Here is a 22,910-nt window from a genome sequence, read left to right as displayed (position 1 = left end):
CCACAAAAGGGATAAATACTGACTTGTTCTACCTATTATTTTAGCTAAAAGGTGTATTTGAGTTAGTATATCCTCCTGAAATGGCTATTGCTACAATCAAAGAAGACAAAGATATTCAAGACTATATAAGAAGAAAGGATGAAGACTTTTACAGGTTGAATAGTTTTTGGGGGGTTATGCTTATTCTGGTGTCCTTCTCCAAAAAGACAGAAAGAATTGTTTACCTATACTTATAATTATTCACTTTGTGTCCTTCTTCTATTCTATGTAACAAACAAATTGAGTACTTCCCAGTCCCAATTACTGGGTTACTTGACAGTTTGTTAGTCCCCTTCTTCCAGTCCCCTACACAACAGCGTGATAACAAAATCAAGGGAAACCAGGCCTAATTGGTGATGAGCTTGCTTGTTACAATACTGTAGCTTAAACTTTCAGAGGTAGCTGCAGATTGAGACTATTGCCTTTATTTTTAGTGCTCAATTTGAGACACCTTAACATGACCTGATTTTGAAAATGTAGGTGCTCAATAATTCCTGCAAGTAAAGCTGTTTATAATATATCCAGTAGAATATACAAAAACTAAGGTATGCAAAATCACTCCTGAAAAATCTTGACCACATTTGTGCACAATTTAGTGTTCATCTAAGATTTCTTTTGCAATATAGACTTCTGAAAAATTACTATTTTGAGACAGGAGACAAGGCTTTTCCAATATTGTTATGTCTCATGATTTTTATCATGGTTGCAGTGATTTTGTGGTATTTTTATTTTAATGTGTCCTATGAAAACATACTGAATAGTGCCCATGCATCAATTTCCTTATTCAACATGGCCACCAACTACTACTACTCTCAATGGAGCTGAAGCCACCAAGATGGCTACTGTTTCTCTACAGTTCCTCTGTATGTGGTAGCGAAGCTGCCCTTTATAAAGTTGGCTGCCCTCTCCTACTGTTTTCAGTGAGATTGAAGCCATCCTGGCAGGCTACTATTCTATGGTTTAGGGGGCTAAACAGGACATAGGGACTATGAGGAGCAGCAGAAACACTGTGAAAGGTGAAGGGGTGCAGAGTAAAGTGATGGGGGAAAGAATGGCAGCAGCACTCCTAGCCTGGGGTAGTGGTGGGGAAGAGAAGGCCCCTCTGAGCAACCTGGAATCGTGGCAATTTTTGCAAACTCCTCTTGAGTTAGGGCATCTTTTTTTTTTTTTTTTTGCCACCTGCAGGAGGAGCTCTGCTATGATGTGAGAAGTTCCTTTGAGCCTGTGACTTTTTTTCAGGGCTGGGCAATGGCATATTGGCAAAGTTCTGTGTGAGTGCCTTGGGATTGAGGATATTTGAAAATAAACATACTACAGACCTGCCTTGCCTACATGTATGGCTCTATCCCAGGGAGAGGGACCTGGAGTGAGGGGAAGCAGTGATGTGATGTTACTCAGTCTGGGCAGAGAAGTCCTGGGAAAGCAAGGGGATTCAGAGAGCTGGTGTTGATGGGGCACAGGTGGAAAAGTCCCAGGGCAGCAGGAGACAGGGAGGTGTTTCTGTGGGTGAAGACCCTTATCTCAGGGGCTGTAAAGAGTAAGTGCAGTCTCCATCTGAGCATCAAGGGAGAGGGTTGCATCTTGTGTGCATTACTGGTTGACTTTTCAACCTGACAGTATCACACACTGGCAGAGGAATAAAGGGGAGTTAAGAAATCAAAGAATTGTTTAAAAAACTGATTTTTCTGATTAGAGGTTTGTCTTGTGACTTGTGATCTCCTGAGGGTGGCAATCCTCCGTGTGTTTTTTAAACTCTAGAACACTATTTTATCTCAGTTACTAACTTTCATAATATTCAGCGTTTGAAGGGTGGGTTGTTCTCTTTAACTAATGCTGTTTACTGTCTACAGTATTGTGTACTTTTGCCCTTCCTCAAAACTACTGCTATTTTCCATTTTGCTTGATGGAAGTGAGCCCGCGTTACCCTCCTGTGAATTGCGTAGGATTTTTGCGGGTGACAGTATGGCTGCCCGTAGAGAAGATGGCTCACCCCCATTCGTTCCAACGGCGAATGAAGGCAATTGGCTGTCAGGGAAGATGGCTGCTCCTTTGGGCTGCCAGATACAGGGAAGAAAGGCTGGCGTGAGCACTATTGGAAGGGCTGAGAAGGGAGGTCCTTGGAAGCTGGAAGGGCAGGGAAGAGAGATTAGGAAACGGGGAGGGGGCGGGAAGGAGGCGGCTCGCTGGACGTAGAAGTGAAGTGGGACAGAGCTCCCAGGCAGAGGTGGGTAGAGCCCGTCCATCGGGTTGGGGGAGGCCCTCATTTTTGCATATATGTACTTAACGGTGACTGTTGATAGCGCATTGCATGTGCAACTCAAGCCCCCTAGGCTGCTTTCCAGGCTCTTGCAGGGATAGTCCCTAAGGCAGGGGGCTTGGGTTTGTGTGTTACGGCCCTATGTGGGTATCAGTCAGGGGCTGGGGCATGGCGGCCACGCGTGCTGCGCCTTCTGAACAGGGAACATTCGTCTCCCCGCCCCTCCCCACGCTGTATCTATAGCCTCCCCCAGCTGTGGCCATTTCATACAGCAGCTCCCTTTCCCCCCTCACGGGTCGGGATCGCCCTGAGCCGCCCTCCCCGGCTTCCGAGCTGGAAGCGGCTGACGGAAGGAGGCGCCTCCCCACCCCCCACTGCGCGCGAAAACTCTGCCGAATTCTGTTACTGAGCGCACGCGCTGTCTCGAGCCCGCCTCCTCTCTTCTCACGTGACCCCTCCTCTCCTCTCCCTCTCGGCTCCATATTGAATTTGAAACTGAAGGAAACGAGCCTGGTCACAAAATGGAGGTAATCGCCACCGCGTTAGTGCCGCGTGGAGGGAGCGGGGCTGCTGTCTGGCCAGACACGAGGGGGGGAGGTAGTGAAGTCGCCTCTCCCCGCACTGCTTTTGTGCCCGGCCGGGCTCCATGCGGGTGGATTTGGGACGGGAGTGTAGGCAGCTGGGTGTGTCGGGCAGGCTGGCGGCAAATCGGCCCCGCTTCCCCCCCAGTTCCTCCGAAGGGTTCCCCCCTCCCCCCGAGCCAGCCGCCTCGGCGCTGCGAAATAGCGCACTGACCGAGGACGGGGGGAGGGCTGCGCTTCATGCTCCAGCCCCTCAAGCAACAGGGCTGCGGCCGCCATTTTGCCGCCCTCTGAGCACTCTACTCTCCGGGGGTGGGGGAGGGAGGGAGACTGACACTATGGGCCCGGCCAGGAAACAGCAATGCTCGTAATATCTCCCCCGCCGGGAGGGTGGGGGTGAAGAGTGAGCCCCGGCCCCCCCATTAAAGCCCCACCGCGCGCGCCCAAGGGAGGGGCGTAATTTCCAGCAATACCCCCTCTCCCGGCATCGACAAACACTCTCCAGTCGGCACCCGAGAAAGCGGCTGTTCCAGCCTAAGCCCGGGGATGGGGAGCGATAAACACCCCACAGCTGCAAAATGACACCCTGCTGTCCCTCCTCCCTCCCCCCGGTAGAGACAACCGCAAAATGCCATCTTTCTCACTGCACCTCCTGGGGGGGAGACTGGTATACGTGACACCTCCCCGCCTCCAGAACAGGCTGGCAGTTGCACCCACAGCAGCACAATCCCCACTGTCCCCAGGGAGAGACAAACGTCTAAAGCCAAAGTCTGTCCCAGCCACCAGAAACAACCAACATGCAGCTGCCACGAGTCTGGGAATAGACACAAAGGAAGAGTCTCTCACGTGGAATCTGATCCAAAGCCCACTGAAGTCAGTCAGACTCCCATAGACTTCAGTAGATTTTTGGATCCGGTCTACTCTGAGAATAAGATACAAAGCAAATCCTACCACCACCCATGGAAGATCCTGTAATGCCCCAACTGTTGGAGAGAACTATTGCACAGCCGTTCCTTTCTCAATCCATTGGGGAGGGATGTGGGTATCCCTGCTCAGTAAAAACTCACAGCAAGATTCCACCGCTCCGTTTCTCAGGTATCCAGGCCTGAAGCATGTAAAAGCAACTAGAAGAAAGGGAGAACCTGGCTGCCTCCATTAGTAACTTCTACTGCATAAGAGGCAGAGAGGAAACTCCAGACGGTAGCATAACAGGTCAGAATAACTTTCTGTGTAAGCAGTTGTTTTAGTTGCCTTCGGGATGTTGAACAGTTTGCAAATAGTAGGGGAGCTGTCCTGCTGACATTTAACAGTGTGGATCATGATTAATATAGCTTGAAAATCCATGGTATACCTAATCAAATATTTTCCTGCTCTTCACAAGTGATAATGCTGCTTACATTGGGAATGGGTTGTCTGCAACAGTGTAAACCATTTACATAGTTTCATAAAAAGAACTAAAACTGGGCTAGAAACAATGTTTTAAAGGAATCTTCTTCCGATACATTTGCAATATATTATCCTTGTCAGAATTGGCTTAACTACAGCTGTTTAAATGCAGTGCCATAACTTGCTGTGAAACACATGTAGACATAGTACTGCCAAGTGTCATGCATGTTGGCACTTCTGCCTATTGCAAGCCTGTCAGGCCTGCCTGCATCCCAGTTGATACCTCATGCATTCAACTGGCCTCTAAGCCAGGGGTGGGCAAACTTTTTGGCCCGAGGACCAGGTTGGGGGGTTGCAAAACTGTATGGAGGGCCGGGTAGGGAAGGCTGTGCCTCCCCAAACAGCCTGGCCCCTGCCCCCGACTTCCCCCCTCCGAACCCCTGACCCTAACTGCCCCCAGGACCTCATCCCCTGTCCAGCCCCCCTGCTCCCAGTTCCCTGACTGCTCTGACTCCTTTCCTTGACGGGCCCCCTGGGACCCCACACCTATCCAAGCCCCCCATTCCCCATCCCCTGACCTCTATCCACACCCCTGCCTCCTAACATCCCCCCTCCCCTCCCCGGGACTCCCACACTTATCCAACCTCCCCCCTGTCTGCTGACTGCCTCCCTGGGACCCTCCGCCCTTTATCCAACCCCCCGACCCCCTTAGACATGCTGTTCTGAGTGGCATGGTGGCAGCTGCGCTGCATGGCCAGAGCCAGACACGCTTCCGTTCTGTTCGGCAGCTGCGTACAACCCTACGCCCAGAGCGCTGTCCGTGGGGTGGCATAACTGCAAGGAAGGGAGGACAGTGGGGGAGGGGCCAGGGGCTAGTCTCACTGGCTGGGAGCTCAAGGGCCAGGCAGGACGGTCCAGCCCGCGTGCTGTAGTTTGACCACCTCTGCTCTAAGCAGACAGTAGTAGTTCCTCCTGGTCTCCTGTGTTCATTGTGGTACCAGATTTCAGGCAGCCTCTCCACCCCTCCTGCTAGTGCTGGCCTGCATAGAGCCTAGCTGGTGGTGACAACATCTGCTGATAGGAAAGTGAGGGGATTTAGAACCTTAAAAAGGCACAGTAGAGTTCTAAAAGTGGGAATAGATTGGGGAATCTCTCACACCTCTAACAACTCCCCCAGGCATGTGCTAGAGTGCATCAAAACCCACCCATGCTCCCCTTTGGCAGCCCCTGACTGCCTCCAATTCCTGGTCTCACCACCTACCTCCTCCAGTTACCCATAATTCCCTATGTTCTTCAGAAGCAAAGAATAGACTCATATTTTCCTCTAACACCCGCTCTGAGGAATCTTGAGAGAGAAATTGACTTTCACCTCTGAAATGGCATACATGAAGCTCCAGAAAACTTAGCATTGAGGTAGACAGCATTTGAGGACAATAGAGAAGCTCTGATGGTACTTCATAAATGCTTCTATAAAAGCTTTTGTTTCTAAACAGGATAGGTTATTTTAAATCACAGCGTTTAAATCTTGATTAAAATCTGATCATATTAAGGTTTGATTTAAATCTTGTCTCAATTTACAGAATAAAAGCTCATTCTCACTTAATGTAGAATCAACTTTTATAATGCATACATTTAAAATGTGTTGACTGTTTACCTAAAAAGCTAATAGTTCTGTTTGGTAATTTGCATATGTGATGGTCAAGCAGTTGCTTGGTTTACTAATCACATTTTTCAAATACCATTGTTGGAATAAACATAGAATTGCTCCTGATTTACTTACATTGCTATATTTTGCTGAATGTTAGAATTAAATCTAAAACCAACATACAATATTAAAACTATTTTTCCCTTATTGAGGATTCCTATATTAGTAACAAAATGGGATATGGGCTAATTTTAGATTGTTACTACTTGCCCCATGAAGAACTGTATATCTGACTCTTACTAATTGGCATCTCTACCTTTCCCAGGATATTCTTCAGTGGCTGAAATAAAAAAAGTACATTGAAATCACTGATTTATATATATCCTGTAAAAGAATATATATAAAAGCTAGGTTTAGTAAACTGACTGAATTATCACCAGGGCAGAGAGAAACTGGCCGTGTGTTTTCAGCTTATACTTTACTCCCACTTTGGAATACATTTACCAGAATATTTCACCGTTGAATAGATTATACTGTAAATTTCGTCTGGTGACTAGAAAGATGTTGACTAAATCTGTGTGCAGTTGTTTCCAGCTATTCATTTAAAAGTGTAGAGGAAATTGGGGGGCCTAAACTTCAGTGTTAACTGAAATAGCCAAGGAGCAGAGGGGACATGCTGCCTTTCACTTGTTAAAGGACAATAATCTAGTACAGGGGTTCTCAAACTTCATTGCACTACGACCCCCTTCTGACAACAAAAATTACTACATGACCTCACAAGGAGGTTCAGAAGCCTGAGCCTGCCCAAGCCCCACTGCCTGGGCTGGGGGAAAATGGGGGAAGCAAAGCCCAAGGGTTTTAGCCCCATGTGGGGGGCCTGTAACCTGATCCCCACTACCCAAGGCTAAGGCCTTTGGGCTTTGGCTTCAGCTTCAGCCCCGGGCCCCATCAAATCTAACGGCATCCGTATTGACTCCATTAAGGGTCCCGACCCACAGTTTGAGAACTGCTGATCTAGCACATGAGTTCAGCCACTTTTCAATCTTGAAGATTGTCTTGTTGACTACCTCTCTTATTTGTGACTGCATGTGCCCTTGGTAACTGTAAGCAGTTGCTTACAAGACAGATATTAGAAATGTTACAGGTTTTTAGCTTTAATTAAACTTGCAACGGGGAAACAAAGATGAGGTAAAACCATGTGACCAGTTGTACTCTAAGTACAGATCACTAGTGGTCAGCTGTCCACAATTTTGGACTTTCTGAACTAGCAGAAACCCACAGTGGCATTAGAGGATTCTTGCATTAATGTCTAAAGTAAAGCATTAGAGCAATATTTGCTGTTATGGCAATGGTTTTTCCCGTGTTATAGTGCTCCAGTCTTGTAGGCTACTTGCTCAGTGAGTAGAACACAAGGGAAACCTACCCAATAAAGTAGGGAAATAATCCTGTTGTTAAACAATATTTGTTAAACATTGGAGGCTTTAAAGCAGTGGCAGGCAACCTGCGGCTGGACAGCGGTTTACCCTGATGGGCTGCAGGTTGCCCACCACTCCTTTAAAGGATATCAGAAACAGAATCTAAGACCAGAAATGAAATTTTATGTAGTAAGATGAATATCATATGTTGACTATGATAGCTGTACAACAGCAGTCAGATTTCATGGTGTTTTATAAATCAACTGAAACATTTTTTTCAGACCTCACTTCCCTAACTAGCAATTAGAGTAACTATCTTAAAAATAACCTAAAGGTTAAACACAAAAAAACAAATCCTGTTGCAGCACTCTTCCTCTAAGCTTCCATCTTCTGGCTCGTAACGTGTTCTACTATTTTGTTTAATAGAGCTTTACCCCACTGCCATACCCTGCCCCCCTTAGTAAAGCCACTTGTTTGTTCCAGCCCATGGAAAGGCTGCTTCTTTAAATATGGGGAAGAAAAAGACCCACAGAGGTAAATATTGACTCATACTGCTTGTTTCCTAGGTTAAAAGGAGCAACTGAGTTAGTGCATCCTTCGAAAATGTCTGGGATCAAAGAGGAGAGAGATATTGAAGACTACAAGAGGAAAGGAAGAAGATCTTCACAGGTAGAGTGTTTCCTTTATTTCTTAACTTCATTCTGGTTCTCATATACAGGTAGATGAGAGTCTTGTCTGTCTATCTGAATGTTTCAATGCCAGGTATGTAACAACACTTCACCATTCATGCCTGCTCGGCTCTATTAACTTGTTCAGACACTCCCATCCCTTGCATTACAAATACCGAAACAAAACAGGGTCCAAGCAACAAACTTGTTTGTTAAAATGTTATGTATAGTTTATTACTTCTACAGGATAGACTCTGAGAATGAGATAAAATCTGTACTTCTATTCTGTTACTATAACAAAATTTATCTTACAAATGTCCTCAAAATTGCTAATTTTCACTATTGATTGAGATGTTTTCTGCTTTACTGCTTATGGTCTCAGGAGCATCAGCAGTAAATTAATGAATTCTTGATCTTATTCAGAATTCCTTCCATTGTTCTCAATCAGAGGGAAGACAAGGTATCTATAACTAAAATGAACAATTCCTTACAACCTCTGAGAATGGAAGTGAGACTACACCTTGTAAAAGTGACAACTTCCCTATCCAGGTCCCTTGGCATTTTTAGTCCTGAGAAAAGACTTAGTTTTTGTAACCTTTCCTTATAGGTCAGGTTTTCTAAACCTTTTATCACTTCTGTTCTTCTCCTTTGGACTTGCTCCAATTTACCTGCATGTTTCCTAAAATGTGGCACCCAGAACTGGATCCAGTACTCCAGCTGAAGCCTCACCAATGCCAAGTAGAGTTGAAATATTACTTCCTGTGTCTTATGTACAACACTCCTGTTAATACACCCAAGAATATTAGCCTTTTTAAACTTCTTCATATTGTCTCATTCAAGTTGATCTATTATTCCCCCCACCACCACCTCCCCCCCCGAGATCCTTTTCAGCAGTACTACCCCCTTGCCATTTCTTCCCCATTTTGTAGTTGTGCAAAGGATATTTTGTACCAAAAGTGGTCCTTAAACCTTTTAAAAACAATGCCATAACTATTACTTTTTTGCATCTTTGGATAGAATGTAACATCAGTTGCTCAGTCTCTGAACCCACAAGCAAAAAATGAGTTTAATGGTCATTTTAGGGCTGCAGATTTCATGGTGGTGAAAATGTCAGAGAAACCACATCCATAACTTCCACGCAGGAAGGCTTTAGGTGGGTTGGCCTGCCAGCCTGGTGAAGAGGGAAGGCCCTGAGGATGGGGCATGTCAGAGCAAGCCTTCCCCACATTCGTCCTTCAGTGGTGGCTCCTATGGGGTTGGGCCTGGTTCTCCATTCAGGGCTTTGCAACATGGGCACAGGGTCACAGTGCCACCATGACTGAGAAGTGACCAGGCCAAACCTGAGTGCTGATGTGATTCCATGTAATATATTGCAATATCCAGAGCAGGGAGCCAGGCTAAGACCTACAGGCAGGGGCGGCTCTAGCGTTTTGGCCGCCCCAAGCAGTCATGCGCGGGAGGTGCCCCGAGCCGCGGGAGCAGCGGACCTCCCGCGGGCATGACTGCGGAGGGTCCGCTGGTCCCGCGTGGCTCGGCTGTACCCCCCGCGGCTGCGGACGGCTCGCGGGTCCGGCGGCTCCGCTTGAGCTGCCGCAGTCATGCCTGCGGGAGGTCCAGCCGAGCCGCGGGACGAGCGCCCCCTCCGCAGTCATGCCTGCGGCAGGTCCGGTCGTCCCGGGGCTCCGGGGACCTCCCGCAGGCATGACTGCGGCAGGTCCGCCGGCCCAGCCTGCCGCCCACCCCCGGCCGCAGCGGACGCCCCCTAGATTTGGCCGCTTGTTTTGCTGGTGCCTAGAGCCGCCCCTGCCTACAGGATGTAGGATCTGCCACTGGGATGAATGTAGGGTAGGCTTGCTCTGCAGCCTCCATCCCCTTCCTCATTGGGCCAAGATTAGAGTTGCTGTGCAGAGGATAATGATTCTGTTGTGGATGTCAGTGCCCCCTCAGCAGGGCGAGGAGGAGAACATGACAGAGGAAAGGCCGGAGATGCTGGCCTATGATTTTAACACAATTCTATGTTAAAGTATTGTATGAAAAATCACAACCTGTGGCTTTTACTAAATTTACCATGACTGGGCTGATTTTCTTGATTAAAAATGCCATCATAAATCTGCAGCCAGTTTTACAGAGGACAAGTCTCTCCACCAAACACTGTCAGTCTTATTTTTGGTCTCTGGAAATACTTAGGGATTGAATAGGCTTGGAGATTGAGCTGCAGTATTTTATTCTTAGCTAGGGTTGGTCCCTGCAGATCAGTTGGTATATGCTGACAGTGCCAACACAAGCTTCTCCACAGTTCTCATCTGCATGTCTTTTTTTTCCCCTGTTGATAAAGGATATTGATATCTGGGGCTGTGAAAACAGCACCTGTAAGTAATCTGGGAAAACACTAAAATCTAAAAGTGTTCCTCGGAAGCTGTTGTGCTCTAAACAAGTGAACTGGTGTTGGAGCTGCTTCCCAAAACTTAATTTGCTATTGCATTTAAGTGCTTTTTAGTCTCCAGTGGCAAACTTTCAGTGTCTCCAGGCAAAGCATAGGATTCTCATGGAGTGCTGTGCGGGCTGGCGGCGGTTTCCACGTGTAGGTGGAAATGCTAGGATCTAGGGGTGCCTGCACAAAGGAAAGGCAGAGACTTAAGGAAGCGGCGCGTTCGCACCCGGCCATGTCTTGTATTTCGCCCCTCCCTCATGTGCTCCTGTTGTGGCTGCTTAATACAACGAGCTAGGGGGCTCCAAACAGAAAATGTTGGTCTCGCATACGAGGCCAGAGACGCTGCTCCCACAGGAGAAAGAGCAACAGGCCCTCTTCCTCCTCCCCTTGCCAGAAAGCGGCAGCTTGGTGCGCGCGCTGGTTTCTAGCCCGCCTTCCTCCTATCACGTGATCCCGCTTTCCTCTCTGCTCCATATTGAGGCGAGGGTGAACGCGGCGACTCGTGTCCGGTCACAAAATGGAGGTAACCGCCGCCGCGTTAGCGCTGCGCCGAGGGAGCGTGGCAGCTGGCCTAGACTGCAGGGAGGGGGGGGAGGCTGGCGGCTGGCGGCGGAGCGTGCTGCCTGGGGCGGGTCGGAGCAGAGACTGGCCGCTCCCGTTCCGGAATGCGCCCCCTGAATAGGCGTCTCGGCGCCGCGAAATGGCGCGCAGGCCCGCAGTGTGGGCTCGGGGGAGGCTACCTTTCCTCTATGCAAGGAGCTGCGAGCGCCTGTGCTGCGTTTCCTCTCCATTGCAACCATCTGCTCGGGGGGTGGGAGGGAACAGGCTGAACGTAGCTGACAGGAGTATAATATTCAGCATAATCCTCAATCCTGGAGACTAACATCACAGTCCATCCCACACACGCATGCGGGACAATGCTGATCCCATCCCCAGGAAACTAACATACAGAAAACCCCAGCCATCTGTCCCCAGAGAGAATGAAATCCTTTAACAAGGTAGCCCTGCTTCCCAAGCGACAAACTCCCAGAAAAAAAACATGGGGGAAAAAAAACACATCTTCCTGGAGAGCTTTCTCTAAAATAGAAACAGCCCCCTTTCTTTCTTTTTTTTATACAAGAGAGTTCTGAGAGAGAGAAAATCACCAGGAGGAGAGTGCAGTACCCAGCAACATATTTCCTGCCTCAGGGAGAAACTAATACACCAAGATCTATTCCTTCTTGCCGATGAGAATACAATACATACGAAATCTCAAGGAAAGACTGCAGTTTGTGCAGGAATCGGGGAGAAAATGACACAGCAGAATTTCCCTTCCACCAGGAATGACTCTTTTCAGTTGTTCTTCAGTCAAATTCCTGGAGCATAGATAAGACCTGATTTTCTCTTATTTGTATATTTATATTAATGGCAGGCCTGATGCATGTTGAACAACAAAAGGGACCAGGTCTGCTTTTTCTTTTTGTAGGTCCCTTTTAACAAAGGAACCCAGCTCAGTTTCTCTGTTAGCAGGCTGAACTGCCAAACAAAATACATGTTGAGAGAGCTTTGCTTCACACTTCTTTTGCTCCAATACTGTGAGCAGGCAAGTTTGAAATATTCAAGACCTTTACTTACTATTTCTGTAAATTCAGTGCCTGCTAAGACTAAAAACAGACAGGCACAGCAGGGATAGGAGTGTGTACATATACAATAAAAAACAAAGCTGGCTAATGTAAATGTAAAAAAACATGTTGTAGGTTAAATACTGACTCTTCAGCATATGTCATGTAAAATTATGAATGCTGCTGATTACATTATATTGCAGTTACTATCAAGCAGTAATTACACCATGACTAAACTTGAACCTTTACAATTTTTAAATACAAATGTAACTAAAGTATTTGGATTAAAGGTACTCAAATATTTTCAGTCTGGACCATTTAAAGTATTTCATGAACCATGTTTCCCACTTGCAGTCACAGGACCCCTGAAGCCCCCCCCCCCCCCCCCCAACCATTACATAGTATTTGTATGGTAACTTAGTTGTTTAAAATATAAAACTAATTTTGGGGGGAGGGAGGGGATGCTTTTGGCTATCTATAGAGTTTTCTCATCTGAAAATGAGAGCCAGCTCTTCATGAACCACCAGTCTTTGCACTATAGTTTGGAACCCACTTAACTGAATATTTCCCAGAAGTGGTACAAAATTCAGTCTTAAGTCTTTGTTTGCTAAGCACTGTTGAATAAATAACTTATAAATATGTTGTCCTTCAAAGCAGCCATATTGCATTCACTCAAAGGGAAATACTTTTTTTTTTTTTTTTTTTTTATGAAAAGCCAAATGACCTTCCCTAACCTGAGAGCAGGACTGGAATGCTCCACTTGCAGATTGGAGTGGCAGATCACATCTGTCTGAGGGTTACTTGATCCATATAGTTGTATCTACAATCAGCCATCCTTCAGCTTGCCCTGTGTCTGTTCCACATTAGCCTGCAGATGCAGTGGTCCCTCATGCACATCCCCACTGTAGGGCTTTAATTGTGCACAGAGCCTTGTCCAGCACTCCACTCTGGAGTGTTTCCTATTTTGTGACTATGCTTTCATAAACATTAAAATCTTCTTCTTCTGCTTTTCCTACATGAGCTGTTGTATGAGTTGCCCAGTAGGCTTAGAGATGTAATCAACTTGAAAAACACTCTTTAATTTTTAACCTGCTGTGTAATTTAGTAAAACCTGTGGTTACAATAATTGGTAAGTTTTTTGCCCCAAAAAAAGTTGTACATTGTCAGCACTTTGTCAGTTATCTCCTTCATTGCTTAAGTCGCTTGAAACTGATAGGAAGGAGAAAACCCCTTACATCTTTAAACTTAAACAAAATTCAAAATATGTTGTTAAAGCAGTGGTTCTCAAACTTTTGTACTGGTGACCCCTTTCACACAGCAAGCCTCTGAGTGCGACCCTCCCTTATAAATTAAAAACACTTCTTCTTTTTTTAAATATATTTAACACTATTTTAAATGCTGGAGGCAAAGCGGTGGAGGATGACAGCTTGCGGAAACCCCCCCGCCCCAAATGTAATAACCTTGTGACCCCAGTGAGGGGTCCCGATCCCCAGTTTGAGAACCTCTGGGTTAAAGAATGCCCTGAGAAGCTGCACTCTGGAAAACTAAACTGTGCATTTAATTTTAATAGCTCACATTTAAAATTCAGCTCAACTAAACTAGAAACAAGCTTTTCCTTACTTTTGCTTTCTAATACAGTAGTTGTTCCTCCAGCTTTAACCTTGTTTCATGGGCCCAGCTCAAGAAAGCATTTTGGGGCCATTTTTTCACAGTACTGTTAGACTTAGTGTTTCAAGATACTTGACAATGTGGCCTTTTAGAAAAATGTTCGTTGAATGAAGACCTAAAGTAAGCTTACACTTAATTCAAATTTCCAAAAATGTCTTAAATTTGATCTACAAAAATAAGTCCTAGAAACATGTTCTAACATTACCTAAATGTTCTTTAAAAATATTTGTAATTGCTTCACTAATTTGTATAAGATTCACATTTTAAGAGCTGTCTTCACATGTCCATGCAGCTTTTTGCAGCAATTTAACTAAATCTGTTTTTAAAATAACACCTTCAGGTAAAGCAGTTCAACTCTGCCATATAGACAAGATCTTGTTTCACTCTTGGATAAGGTGTGGGGCTACAGTGCTTTTTGTTATACACCTCTACCCCGATACAACGCTGTCCTCGGGAGCCAAAAAAATCTTACTGTGTTATAGGTGAAACTGTTGTATTGAACTTGCTTTGATCCGCCGAGTGCACAGTCCTGTCCCCCAGAGCTCTGCTTTACTGTGTTATATCCAAATTCATGTTATATCGGGTCGCATTATATCGAGGTAGAGGTGTACTTTCAGCCTAACATAGCTAATGGCTATTGGTGGATGGAATTGTTGCTGTCCAGTCAGGCTGGCAAAAGAGAATTGAATCTTCCTATAAGAAAGCTTTTACAACGTTGTTTGCCTCTGTACAGGGGCCGAGATGCTCAAAAAGTGACTGGTTTTTTTGGGTGTGTGTGTGGTGTTGGTTTTTTTTTTTTGTTCGTTTGTTTGTTTTATCTTAGTTTTTGGTTGCTTATCTTGAAAGATCCCATCCTCTGAAAATTGGGCCCCTTTATAGTGTGGGCTCCCAAGTCACTGGTCACTTAAATCTAGCAAAACAGCATGTTCTCAGACCACTGAGACTCTGGTCTTCAGTTCCTTGACAGTGCCTTTTGGCTTGGTGTCTTTATTTTTAACCCTGTAGAAGTTATTTGGCAGTAATATAGTGATGGCTCACTTATAATGAAATCCATAGGATATAGTTCCTGAGACTTGCAGATCAAATAGTATTAACATGCCATAGATATTTGTATACACTTTAAAAATAAACTGTTTGATACTCTTGTATCTAGCTATAGATAGGACCAAACTTGTAATATTAAAATTCAAAACAAAGTTCTAGCCTGCTACACAAAACCACACATCACTAAAGAAGCTACCAGTGGAATTACTTACACCTATTCTTCACCAAATGTTAAACGTGTTTTATTGTTGTGAACAGAAAGCTTTTTATTTAAATATATTATGAAAAAAACTCAATTGTTAGTAATGCTACCAAACTTGTTAACTTTACAGGACACAAGTGTTTGGTGTAGCTTGCTGAGAAAATGTCTTGTTTTTGCAGGGCCATGACCCAAAGGAGCCAGAACAGTTGAGAAAATTGTTCATTGGAGGCCTGAGCTTTGAAACAACAGATGATAGCTTAAGAGAACATTTTGAAAAATGGGGCACACTCACGGACTGTGTGGTAAGTTGTCATAATTCAAAAAATGTTTCTGAAACAAATGTAAATATTTAAATGTAGTAAGATGATACCATGTCTCTTATGCTCTTGTAGGTGATGAGAGACCCACAAACAAAACGTTCCAGAGGCTTTGGCTTTGTGACTTACTCTTGTGTGGAAGAGGTAGATGCTGCAATGAGTGCTCGACCACATAAGGTTGATGGGCGTGTGGTCGAGCCCAAGAGAGCAGTTTCTAGAGAAGTAAGTCATAACTTAATTTGTACTGAGTATATTAAGAAGTCATGAGAAATATAAAGTACTAAATATGATTTCTGGCCTTCTAGGATTCTGTAAAGCCTGGAGCACACTTAACAGTAAAGAAAATATTTGTTGGTGGAATTAAAGAAGATACAGAAGAGTATAATTTAAGAGACTACTTTGAAAAATATGGCAAGATTGAAACCATAGAAGTAATGGAAGACAGGCAGAGTGGAAAGAAAAGAGGATTTGCTTTTGTAACTTTTGATGATCATGATACAGTTGATAAAATTGTTGGTATGTGACTGTGATAGAATGTGAAATTACTTGAAATAGTATAACTGATTTTACACAGACCTGAACCATGCATGGAATATGTTGTTAGTAAGCAAATACTTAACTGAAAGCATGCTACAAGAAATATATTGCATGAGCTAAGATAAAGTGTAATCTTTGCTTTTAACCTGTCCTTATGCCTTTACTAAAGCTTTGTGTAGCTCATGTTCTAGTGAACAGTGAAAACGAGAAACTATTTCAAAATTGTTTATTTTCTAGTTCAGAAATATCATACTATAAATGGACATAATTGTGAAGTGAAAAAAGCACTTTCCAAGCAAGAGATGCAGACTGCTAGCTCACAGAGAGGTGAGTTTGGGGTGGTGCATAATGGGATATTTTTACATAGATTAGTTTGCATTTAATTTAATATATGTAAAATGTCTTGTAGGTCGCGGGGGTGGCTCAGGCAACTTCATGGGTCGTGGAAGTTTTGGAGGAGGAGGAGGTGGTGGTGGTGGTGGAAATTTCAGCCGAGGAGGAAACTTTGGTGGCAGAGGTAGATTGAGTCTCTTTCATATTTCATCAAAATGAGATGTTGGCTCAACCAGACTTGTATTTGTTCATGAAAACCTCTTTTCTTTGGTCCAGGAGGCTATGGTGGCGGCGGCAGCGGTGGTGGTGGTGGGAGAAGTGGAAGTTTTGGGAGTGGTGATGGATATAATGGATTTGGCGATGGTAAGCATAGCCTAATACCACTTGATCAGAACTGGCTTTGGACTTGAAAAGTGAGGTTATTTTGGCAGTGATTGTTTACTTGGATATTGTGCAACATGAGTTGAATGACTTTGATATAATTTTTTTTCCAGTGCAATTACATCTTCTCTAAAGATGAGCAAGTTGGTTAAAATGAAACTGATCCAAGTGTAAACTGAGCCTTAAACACGTCTACATTTAAGTAAATGATAGTCAAATATTCATTGAGTGAAAACAGTTAAATGAAAGCTAACTTTTTCCAGTCCCTAAGCCTGCTATTGGCTGAAACATCAAGGGTCTGATATGACAAGATTACATGAAAGTTGACTCAATATCTGAGGTTCATATGTAAAAGATTTTCATAAACTTGTAATCTTAGCAGACTTGGGTTTGGATAAGCATCTAAACCCGTGGCTGGACAGCACTTCTGGAAGTTACACATCTCACTGATGGACAAGTGGCACTTCTGCCTCTGAAAACAATAGAGGAAATAGAACAGTAGACTATTTTAGACCTGATCTTCCAAACATGTGAAGTAGTCACATTGAGTTCACTGGTCTACTCTTGTGTGTAAAGTTACTCCCAAAGAAATGTTTGTAGGATTGGTCCCTTGCACGGTATGTTGATTTGAACCTTTTTCACTATGCCTCATATATAAGCAAGAACACCTGGCAGTGATGCAAATATAATTAAAGCTACTTTATTGCTTTTGGTACAGACATATAGACTAATGTGTTGTGACTTACCTAGCTATTAATTTATCAAAGAATATTCTTGTAGCTGAAGCAAATTTAGCATTTCAGTTGCAGCATACTTATTCTTTCTACTTAAATCTGTACCTAACTTTTTTTGGTACACTGACTAATCTTTCTTTTTTTAGGTGGGAACTATGGAGGTGGCCCTGGTTACAGTAGTAGAGGGGGTTATGGTGGTGGTGGTGGTGGAGGACCAGGATACGGAAACCCAGGTGGTGGATATGGTGGCGGTGGTGGTGGAGGAGGAGGAGGAGGTGGATACGATGGTTACAACGAAGGAGGAAATTTTGGTGGCGGTAAGTAGTTGCAGATCTTTAAAATATAGCTTATAGCTCATAAATCTAAACTATATAGAACCTAAAATTATGGGATATAGTAATGATTCTAGAAATGACAGAGAGGTTAGGGTTTTAATCAACATAAGAGTATTACAGAGGGGGTAAGCGAACTTTCCTTATGTTTATACTTAATTGTACAGTCTTCCATTACTCAGGAATTGTATATAAAGAGCAGTGACCATAATTTTTGGGGTGCGGGGGGGGAGTAGCAGATAGGAGAGACTTTCTTCTGGGAATTCTCTACTCCTCGCTCAAGACATCAGAACTATGCCCAACTTAATATATCAAAATTCTGTATAACATGAAGGTATTTAGTTTAATCTTTCATAACCTCCAGACTACTGCTATTTTGGCCGGAAAGTTAAGATACGAAACTTCCCTTCTCCATTCTGTGACCTCAGCAAGGTTTGAACATCAAAGTCTGTATAAGACATTTAAATACTAACACTAAGTATTTCCATTTGTTGCATTTTCTTTCATTAGGAAATGGATGCAAAAGTCAGGAAATTAGTCACAACCACTGTCTTGATATGTAAGCTATATTTGACAATTAAGCTTATATTATTGGTGGTTTGAGGCTAAGTATTAATAAAGGGATTACATATAGGTTAACTATTAGCAAAAGGTTGCTTTCCTAACGAGAACCTGTGTGTTATAAATGGGTAAAGAAGAGAGGGGTATCTTTGAAAAGTTGAAATATCACCAATGTCTATACATGCAGCTTTCAATGAGGACACTCAGTGTTTTTGGTTGTATAATGTATTGGAATAAAGAGCAGATCTACACTACACGTTCTTGCTAGTATAGCTGTATCGGTCAGGAGGGTGATCCCTGATCAACATAGCTGTGCTGGTAAAAATCCTTATTGTAGGATGCAGGTACACTGGCAAAACTGTGCTTTTGCCAAATGTAGCGTACATTCCTTGGTGTCTGGAATAAGATATGCCAGCAAAAGCAGTTGTGAAGCTGAACTCATACTAGGAGCATTCTGCCATTGTAATATACCCCTATAGCTAAACCCACAAAGCCCAGCTAGGGTTTGTCTATGGGGGTTGAGTTGCAGTATGCACTAAACCATTGTACTGTAAAATACCCTGTGTAGACCCTGCTAGCATGAGCATAAAAGCTTCCTAGTTCACATTAATATACTCCTGTAGCCTGCCCTGGGGGCTGTGTAGACCTGGTCCAAAGGATGAGTGTTTTGAAAGGTAAGGAAGGCCCTTTCCACTAAGTTCAATACAAATTTAGCTAAACTTGGTGATATTAGTTCAGCCACTCCTGTACTGACTTAAGAGCCCCACAACGGCATTGCAGTACTTAAACCAGCTAGGTTAAAGAAACAAATTAGTTAAATCAGTGCACTTTCTATATATATATACCTGGCCAAAGGCTCCAGTTAAGCACATTCTTAAGTACAGGGCCAATCAAGTCATTAATGGTTAACTGGCCTTTTTGAATATAGAATGAGAAGTGTGGCCTGAATTGGTAGAGTTTGTTTTTTCCTATAAAGGGAGGGGAAGAGAAGCTTTCTTCAGTTTTCCTGGATAACTTCTCTTCCAAGACTGGTTGGTAGCTAGTTAGTGGCTATCAAGGACTTGAAAGGGGTTCATCTTGTTTAACTGTTATCTCTAACTGTAGAACCTTCATCTAGCTATGCTTTTCAGCAACTAATAAAGCAGTATTTGTGGGTTCGTACTATTAGTTCTGCCTTAAAGAGATACTGAATTACAGGTGGAAAGCTGTTAGTTTGGGTAATTATGGTTAGGGCACCTCAGTAGAAAACCTGACATTTCTGTCTTAATGGAGGTGTGGATATAGAAATAGGAGTGACATAATGGTGTGGATGCTTGGTCAAAGACAAGGTAGTACATGTTCTCTTCCCCAAGATGGCATTGATAGTTGGACTGGCATGGGTTAGCATGAGGCTGTGGCAAGCCGTATGACCAGAATTTTGTAAAACTTGATTATAAGCACTAACTTGTCCACATTGCTCTCCCTCATAAGAAAGCTAAGACCCATTTCTTACTTTCCCCCTAAATCAGACATGATGTTTCACGGTTGTTGTTTTTTTGTTTGGGTGAAGAGAGAACTTCTATGTTGAGGGCTACATTAACTATCAGTTTTGAGTTTGCCTTTCACTTCTGTGGCTTAACTATACAACCTGAGGCCAATCGGTGGGGTTCTTCAGGTTTGTGTTTGAAGCTGTCTTTGGTAAATTTTGGGATGATTAAAAATTAAATAAAATTTTGTTTCAGGTAACTATGGTGGCAGTGGAAACTATAACGATTTTGGCAATTATAGTGGACAACAGCAGTCAAACTATGGACCCATGAAAGGAGGTGGCAGTTTTGGTGGCAGAAGCTCAGGCAGTCCCTATGGTGGTAAATATAACTCTTTGAGCAAAAAATTTTAAACGCTTGCAAAGAAATTTTACGTAAATATATATGTTACTCGTAGGTGGTTATGGATCTGGAGGTGGCAGTGGTGGCTATGGTGGCAGAAGATTCTAAACTGAACCAGAAAAAGGGTGGGTATATTACACACATAGATGACGATGATGATGAAGAATATACAGCTGTTCACTGAGTAATAATCTTCTTATCCTGTATTCAACAGGCTACAGTTCTTAGCAGGAGAGAGAGAGCGAGGAGTTGTCAGGAAAGCTGCAGGTTACTTTGAGACAGTCGTCCCAAATGCATTAGAGGAACTGTAAAATCTGCCACAGAAGGAACGATGATCCATAGTCAGAAAAGTTACTGCAGCTTAAACAGAAAACCCTTCTTGTTCAGGACTGCCATAGCCACAGTTTGCAAAAAGTGCAGCTATTGATTAATGCAATGTAGTGTCAATTAGATGTACATTCCTGAGGTCTTCTATCTGTTGTAGCTTTGTCTTTTTTTTTTTTTCCTCTCATTACATCAGGTATATTGCCCTGTAAATCGTGGTAGTGGTACCAGGAATAAAAAACAATTAAGGAATTTTTAACTTTTCAATATTTGTGTAGTTCAGTTTTTCCACATTTAGTTCAGACTTTAACAAAAATAAAGAAATGTAGTTTAGGGTGTTTCTTGTTAATGGAGAAGATTGATGCATTTCTCAATTACCATTTTGTGTTAACTTTAACTGTAGAAACACCTGCTGATTTGTAGTCTTAAGGGGTCTAGTCTCAATGCATATATGTAACTCCCATTGACATGAGTTATATATATACAAATAGAACATATGTTGCATTATAGTTTTGTTTAGATGTATTATTAGGATTGAGTTATTTAAACTAGTGTTTGTGAATGATAGAATTAAGCTTACTTTCAAATGAAAATTTCAAATTACTTTTTGGTTTGTGCATATTTTTTAATTTGTAGTTCTGTATTACTTAGTGCTGGCTCTGCAAGAAAATAAGGCATGATAAATATTTTAACAAGACTCTCTTTAGCTACATTAAAACTGCCTCCAGTCTCATTGAGATATGTAGGGGATACCTGCAGTCTCTTGTTCAAGTTCTGGGTGAAGAGGAGATGGACTTGCGTTTACCTTTTTCAAATTCTTGTAAAGCTCAAAAGGGTGAAACTCAAGTGCCTATTACCTTAGGGTATGAAGTTAGATATTTTTTGGATGAAATTGTGCTTTGAAGAGAGCAGCCATGATGTCTTTCTCTTGAATTAACTATTTCATTTGAACGTGCTGTTGTAGTGAGAGAATAGGTATATGTTGTAAAACAATTTAATGGCTATATGCTTCCTTGTACACACCCTAGGCATTTTTTCTGGACACATCCTTCTGACTTGGAACAAAGAGTAGCACAGGTATAATCCCTGACAGTCTCAGGTAATTCATTAAAAAGCCTCATGATGATGGGCAAACTGTCATAGTTCAAGTATTTTACTTCTGAAGATATGGGTTCAAGTAAGGGATTTAGAGTTATTTAAAAATAAACTTGGTCATATTTTAGTGGCAGGAAATCTTTTTAGTTCCATTGTTTGGGTTAGATTTGATACCAGTGTCAGTTTGCTTAAGAGACGCCCATAATCAATTCAGATATGATACACTGGATGGTGGTGGTGTATCAAAGTGGAATACAAGCAGAATAACTGGGTAGGTGACAGTAATGCTGAAAAGGATCTGGGGGTTATAGTGGATCACAAATGAGTCAACAATGATGCATTTGCAAAAAGGGCTAATACTCTGGGGTGTATTAACAGGAGTGTCTCCATGTAGGACATTGTGGGTGGGGGAGATGGTGTTAATTGTCCCTCTTTGCTTGGCACTGGTAAGCTTCAGCTAGATCATTTTTCTAGTTCTGGGTGCCACACTTAAAGATGTGAATAAATTGGAGAGTTAAGAGGAGAGCAACAAATAAAAGGCTTAGAAAACCTGACATGAGGAAAGGCTAAAAAAACTGGGCATGTTTAGTCTTGGGAAAAGAACATGGAGGGGGGGACCTAATAAGTCTTCAGCAATGTTAAGGGTTTTTACAAAAAGGATGGTAATCAATTGTTCTCAATATGTACTGAAGGTAGGACAAGCAGTAATGGGTTTAATCTGCAGCAAGAGAGATTTAGGTTGGATATTAGGAAATCCTGTTTAACAATAACAATAGTTGAGTTCTGGAATAGGTTTCCAAAAGAGGCTCTGGAAAATCCTTTTAAGAAAGAGGTTGGACCAAAAAACCTATCAAGGTTTACTTGGTCCTACCTCAGCACAGAGGGATGAAATTGATGACCCCTTTCCTCAACTTGATTTGACTTTTCTCTCAACTCTTGCCAGAGCAGTGCTTTCTGTCATACAGGCCCAGAAGAGTAGGGATACAGTCAGTAGAAGAAAAACCCCAGACATTTGACAGTATGTGATGCTCAAATTGTTCTCACCTGTTTCACCTCTGAGTCAATGTGCAGTATAAGGTAAATGCAATTCCAGCACAGGAATCCATCTTCAAAGATGTTATGAAATGGCTTAAGTTACGAACAGTCAAACTACAATAAGTTACTATTTAAGAGGCTGTAGAAGAAATAAAAATCAATAAAATCATTTAGCCATGTTGCCAAACATTGTTATGGGAGTGTGTTCAAATTTCAGAATACTAAAGAAACAAGGAACACTGTCAAGGTTGGTAGGCACCAAACTGGATTTTTTTCTCATCTGCTCAGGTTTTTCCTGTGGGAATGTTCTAAAATGATTTTTTATCTCTAGTTTTTAAAAAAACCCAATAGTCCAGTATCTGCATGAATCCAGACTATAGTAGAATGGCATGCATTGAGATGGGAGTTGAAAAAGTAGCACTTAAATGAGATATTTAAATCAAGCTCCTTGGAGGT

The 22,910-nt window shown here is 43.1% G+C and overlaps 1 protein-coding gene across 6 annotated transcripts; it reads left to right on the top strand.

Annotated features, from left to right (window-relative positions):
* Window positions 1-21: 21 nt before the first annotated feature.
* On the top strand, window positions 22-22,789 carry HNRNPA3 (heterogeneous nuclear ribonucleoprotein A3). 6 transcript variants are annotated; one of them, XM_039494187.1, is made up of 13 exons: window positions 2,221-2,263; window positions 3,973-4,089; window positions 7,890-7,992; window positions 15,117-15,239; window positions 15,330-15,476; window positions 15,560-15,770; window positions 16,029-16,118; window positions 16,201-16,308; window positions 16,401-16,487; window positions 17,386-17,556; window positions 19,854-19,979; window positions 20,056-20,125; window positions 20,215-22,789. In XM_039494187.1, exons 3-12 carry the CDS (start codon window positions 7,927-7,929, stop codon window positions 20,106-20,108), a joined length of 1,182 nt encoding a protein of 393 aa, XP_039350121.1. In that variant the 5' UTR covers window positions 2,221-2,263; window positions 3,973-4,089; window positions 7,890-7,926; the 3' UTR covers window positions 20,109-20,125; window positions 20,215-22,789. The 6 variants fall into 6 exon arrangements, with proteins under 6 accessions (XP_039350118.1, XP_039350119.1, XP_039350121.1 ...); XM_039494186.1 differs by lacking the exon at window positions 2,221-2,263 and adding an exon at window positions 2,688-2,823; XM_039494184.1 differs by lacking the exons at window positions 2,221-2,263; window positions 3,973-4,089 and adding an exon at window positions 22-154.
* Window positions 22,790-22,910: the final 121 nt, after the last annotated feature.

This window comes from Mauremys reevesii, linkage group 11, assembly GCF_016161935.1.
Source record: "Mauremys reevesii isolate NIE-2019 linkage group 11, ASM1616193v1, whole genome shotgun sequence".
In the NCBI taxonomy this organism is placed as follows: domain Eukaryota; kingdom Metazoa; phylum Chordata; order Testudines; family Geoemydidae; genus Mauremys; species Mauremys reevesii.
Note: the sequence above shows the minus strand (reverse complement) of the source record. Positions and strands in the feature narration are given on the sequence as shown.

Excerpts from the sequence above, each read along its gene's own strand:
- HNRNPA3 (XM_039494184.1), top strand. The coding sequence starts at position 81 with ATGGCTATTGCTACAATCAAAGAAGACAAAGATATTCAAGACTATATA. Across the intron at positions 15,477-15,559 it reads AGAGAGCAGTTTCTAGAGAA|GATTCTGTAAAGCCTGGAGC; the intron begins GTAAGTCATAAC and ends CTGGCCTTCTAG. Across the intron at positions 16,309-16,400 it reads AGGAAACTTTGGTGGCAGAG|GAGGCTATGGTGGCGGCGGC; the intron begins GTAGATTGAGTC and ends TCTTTGGTCCAG.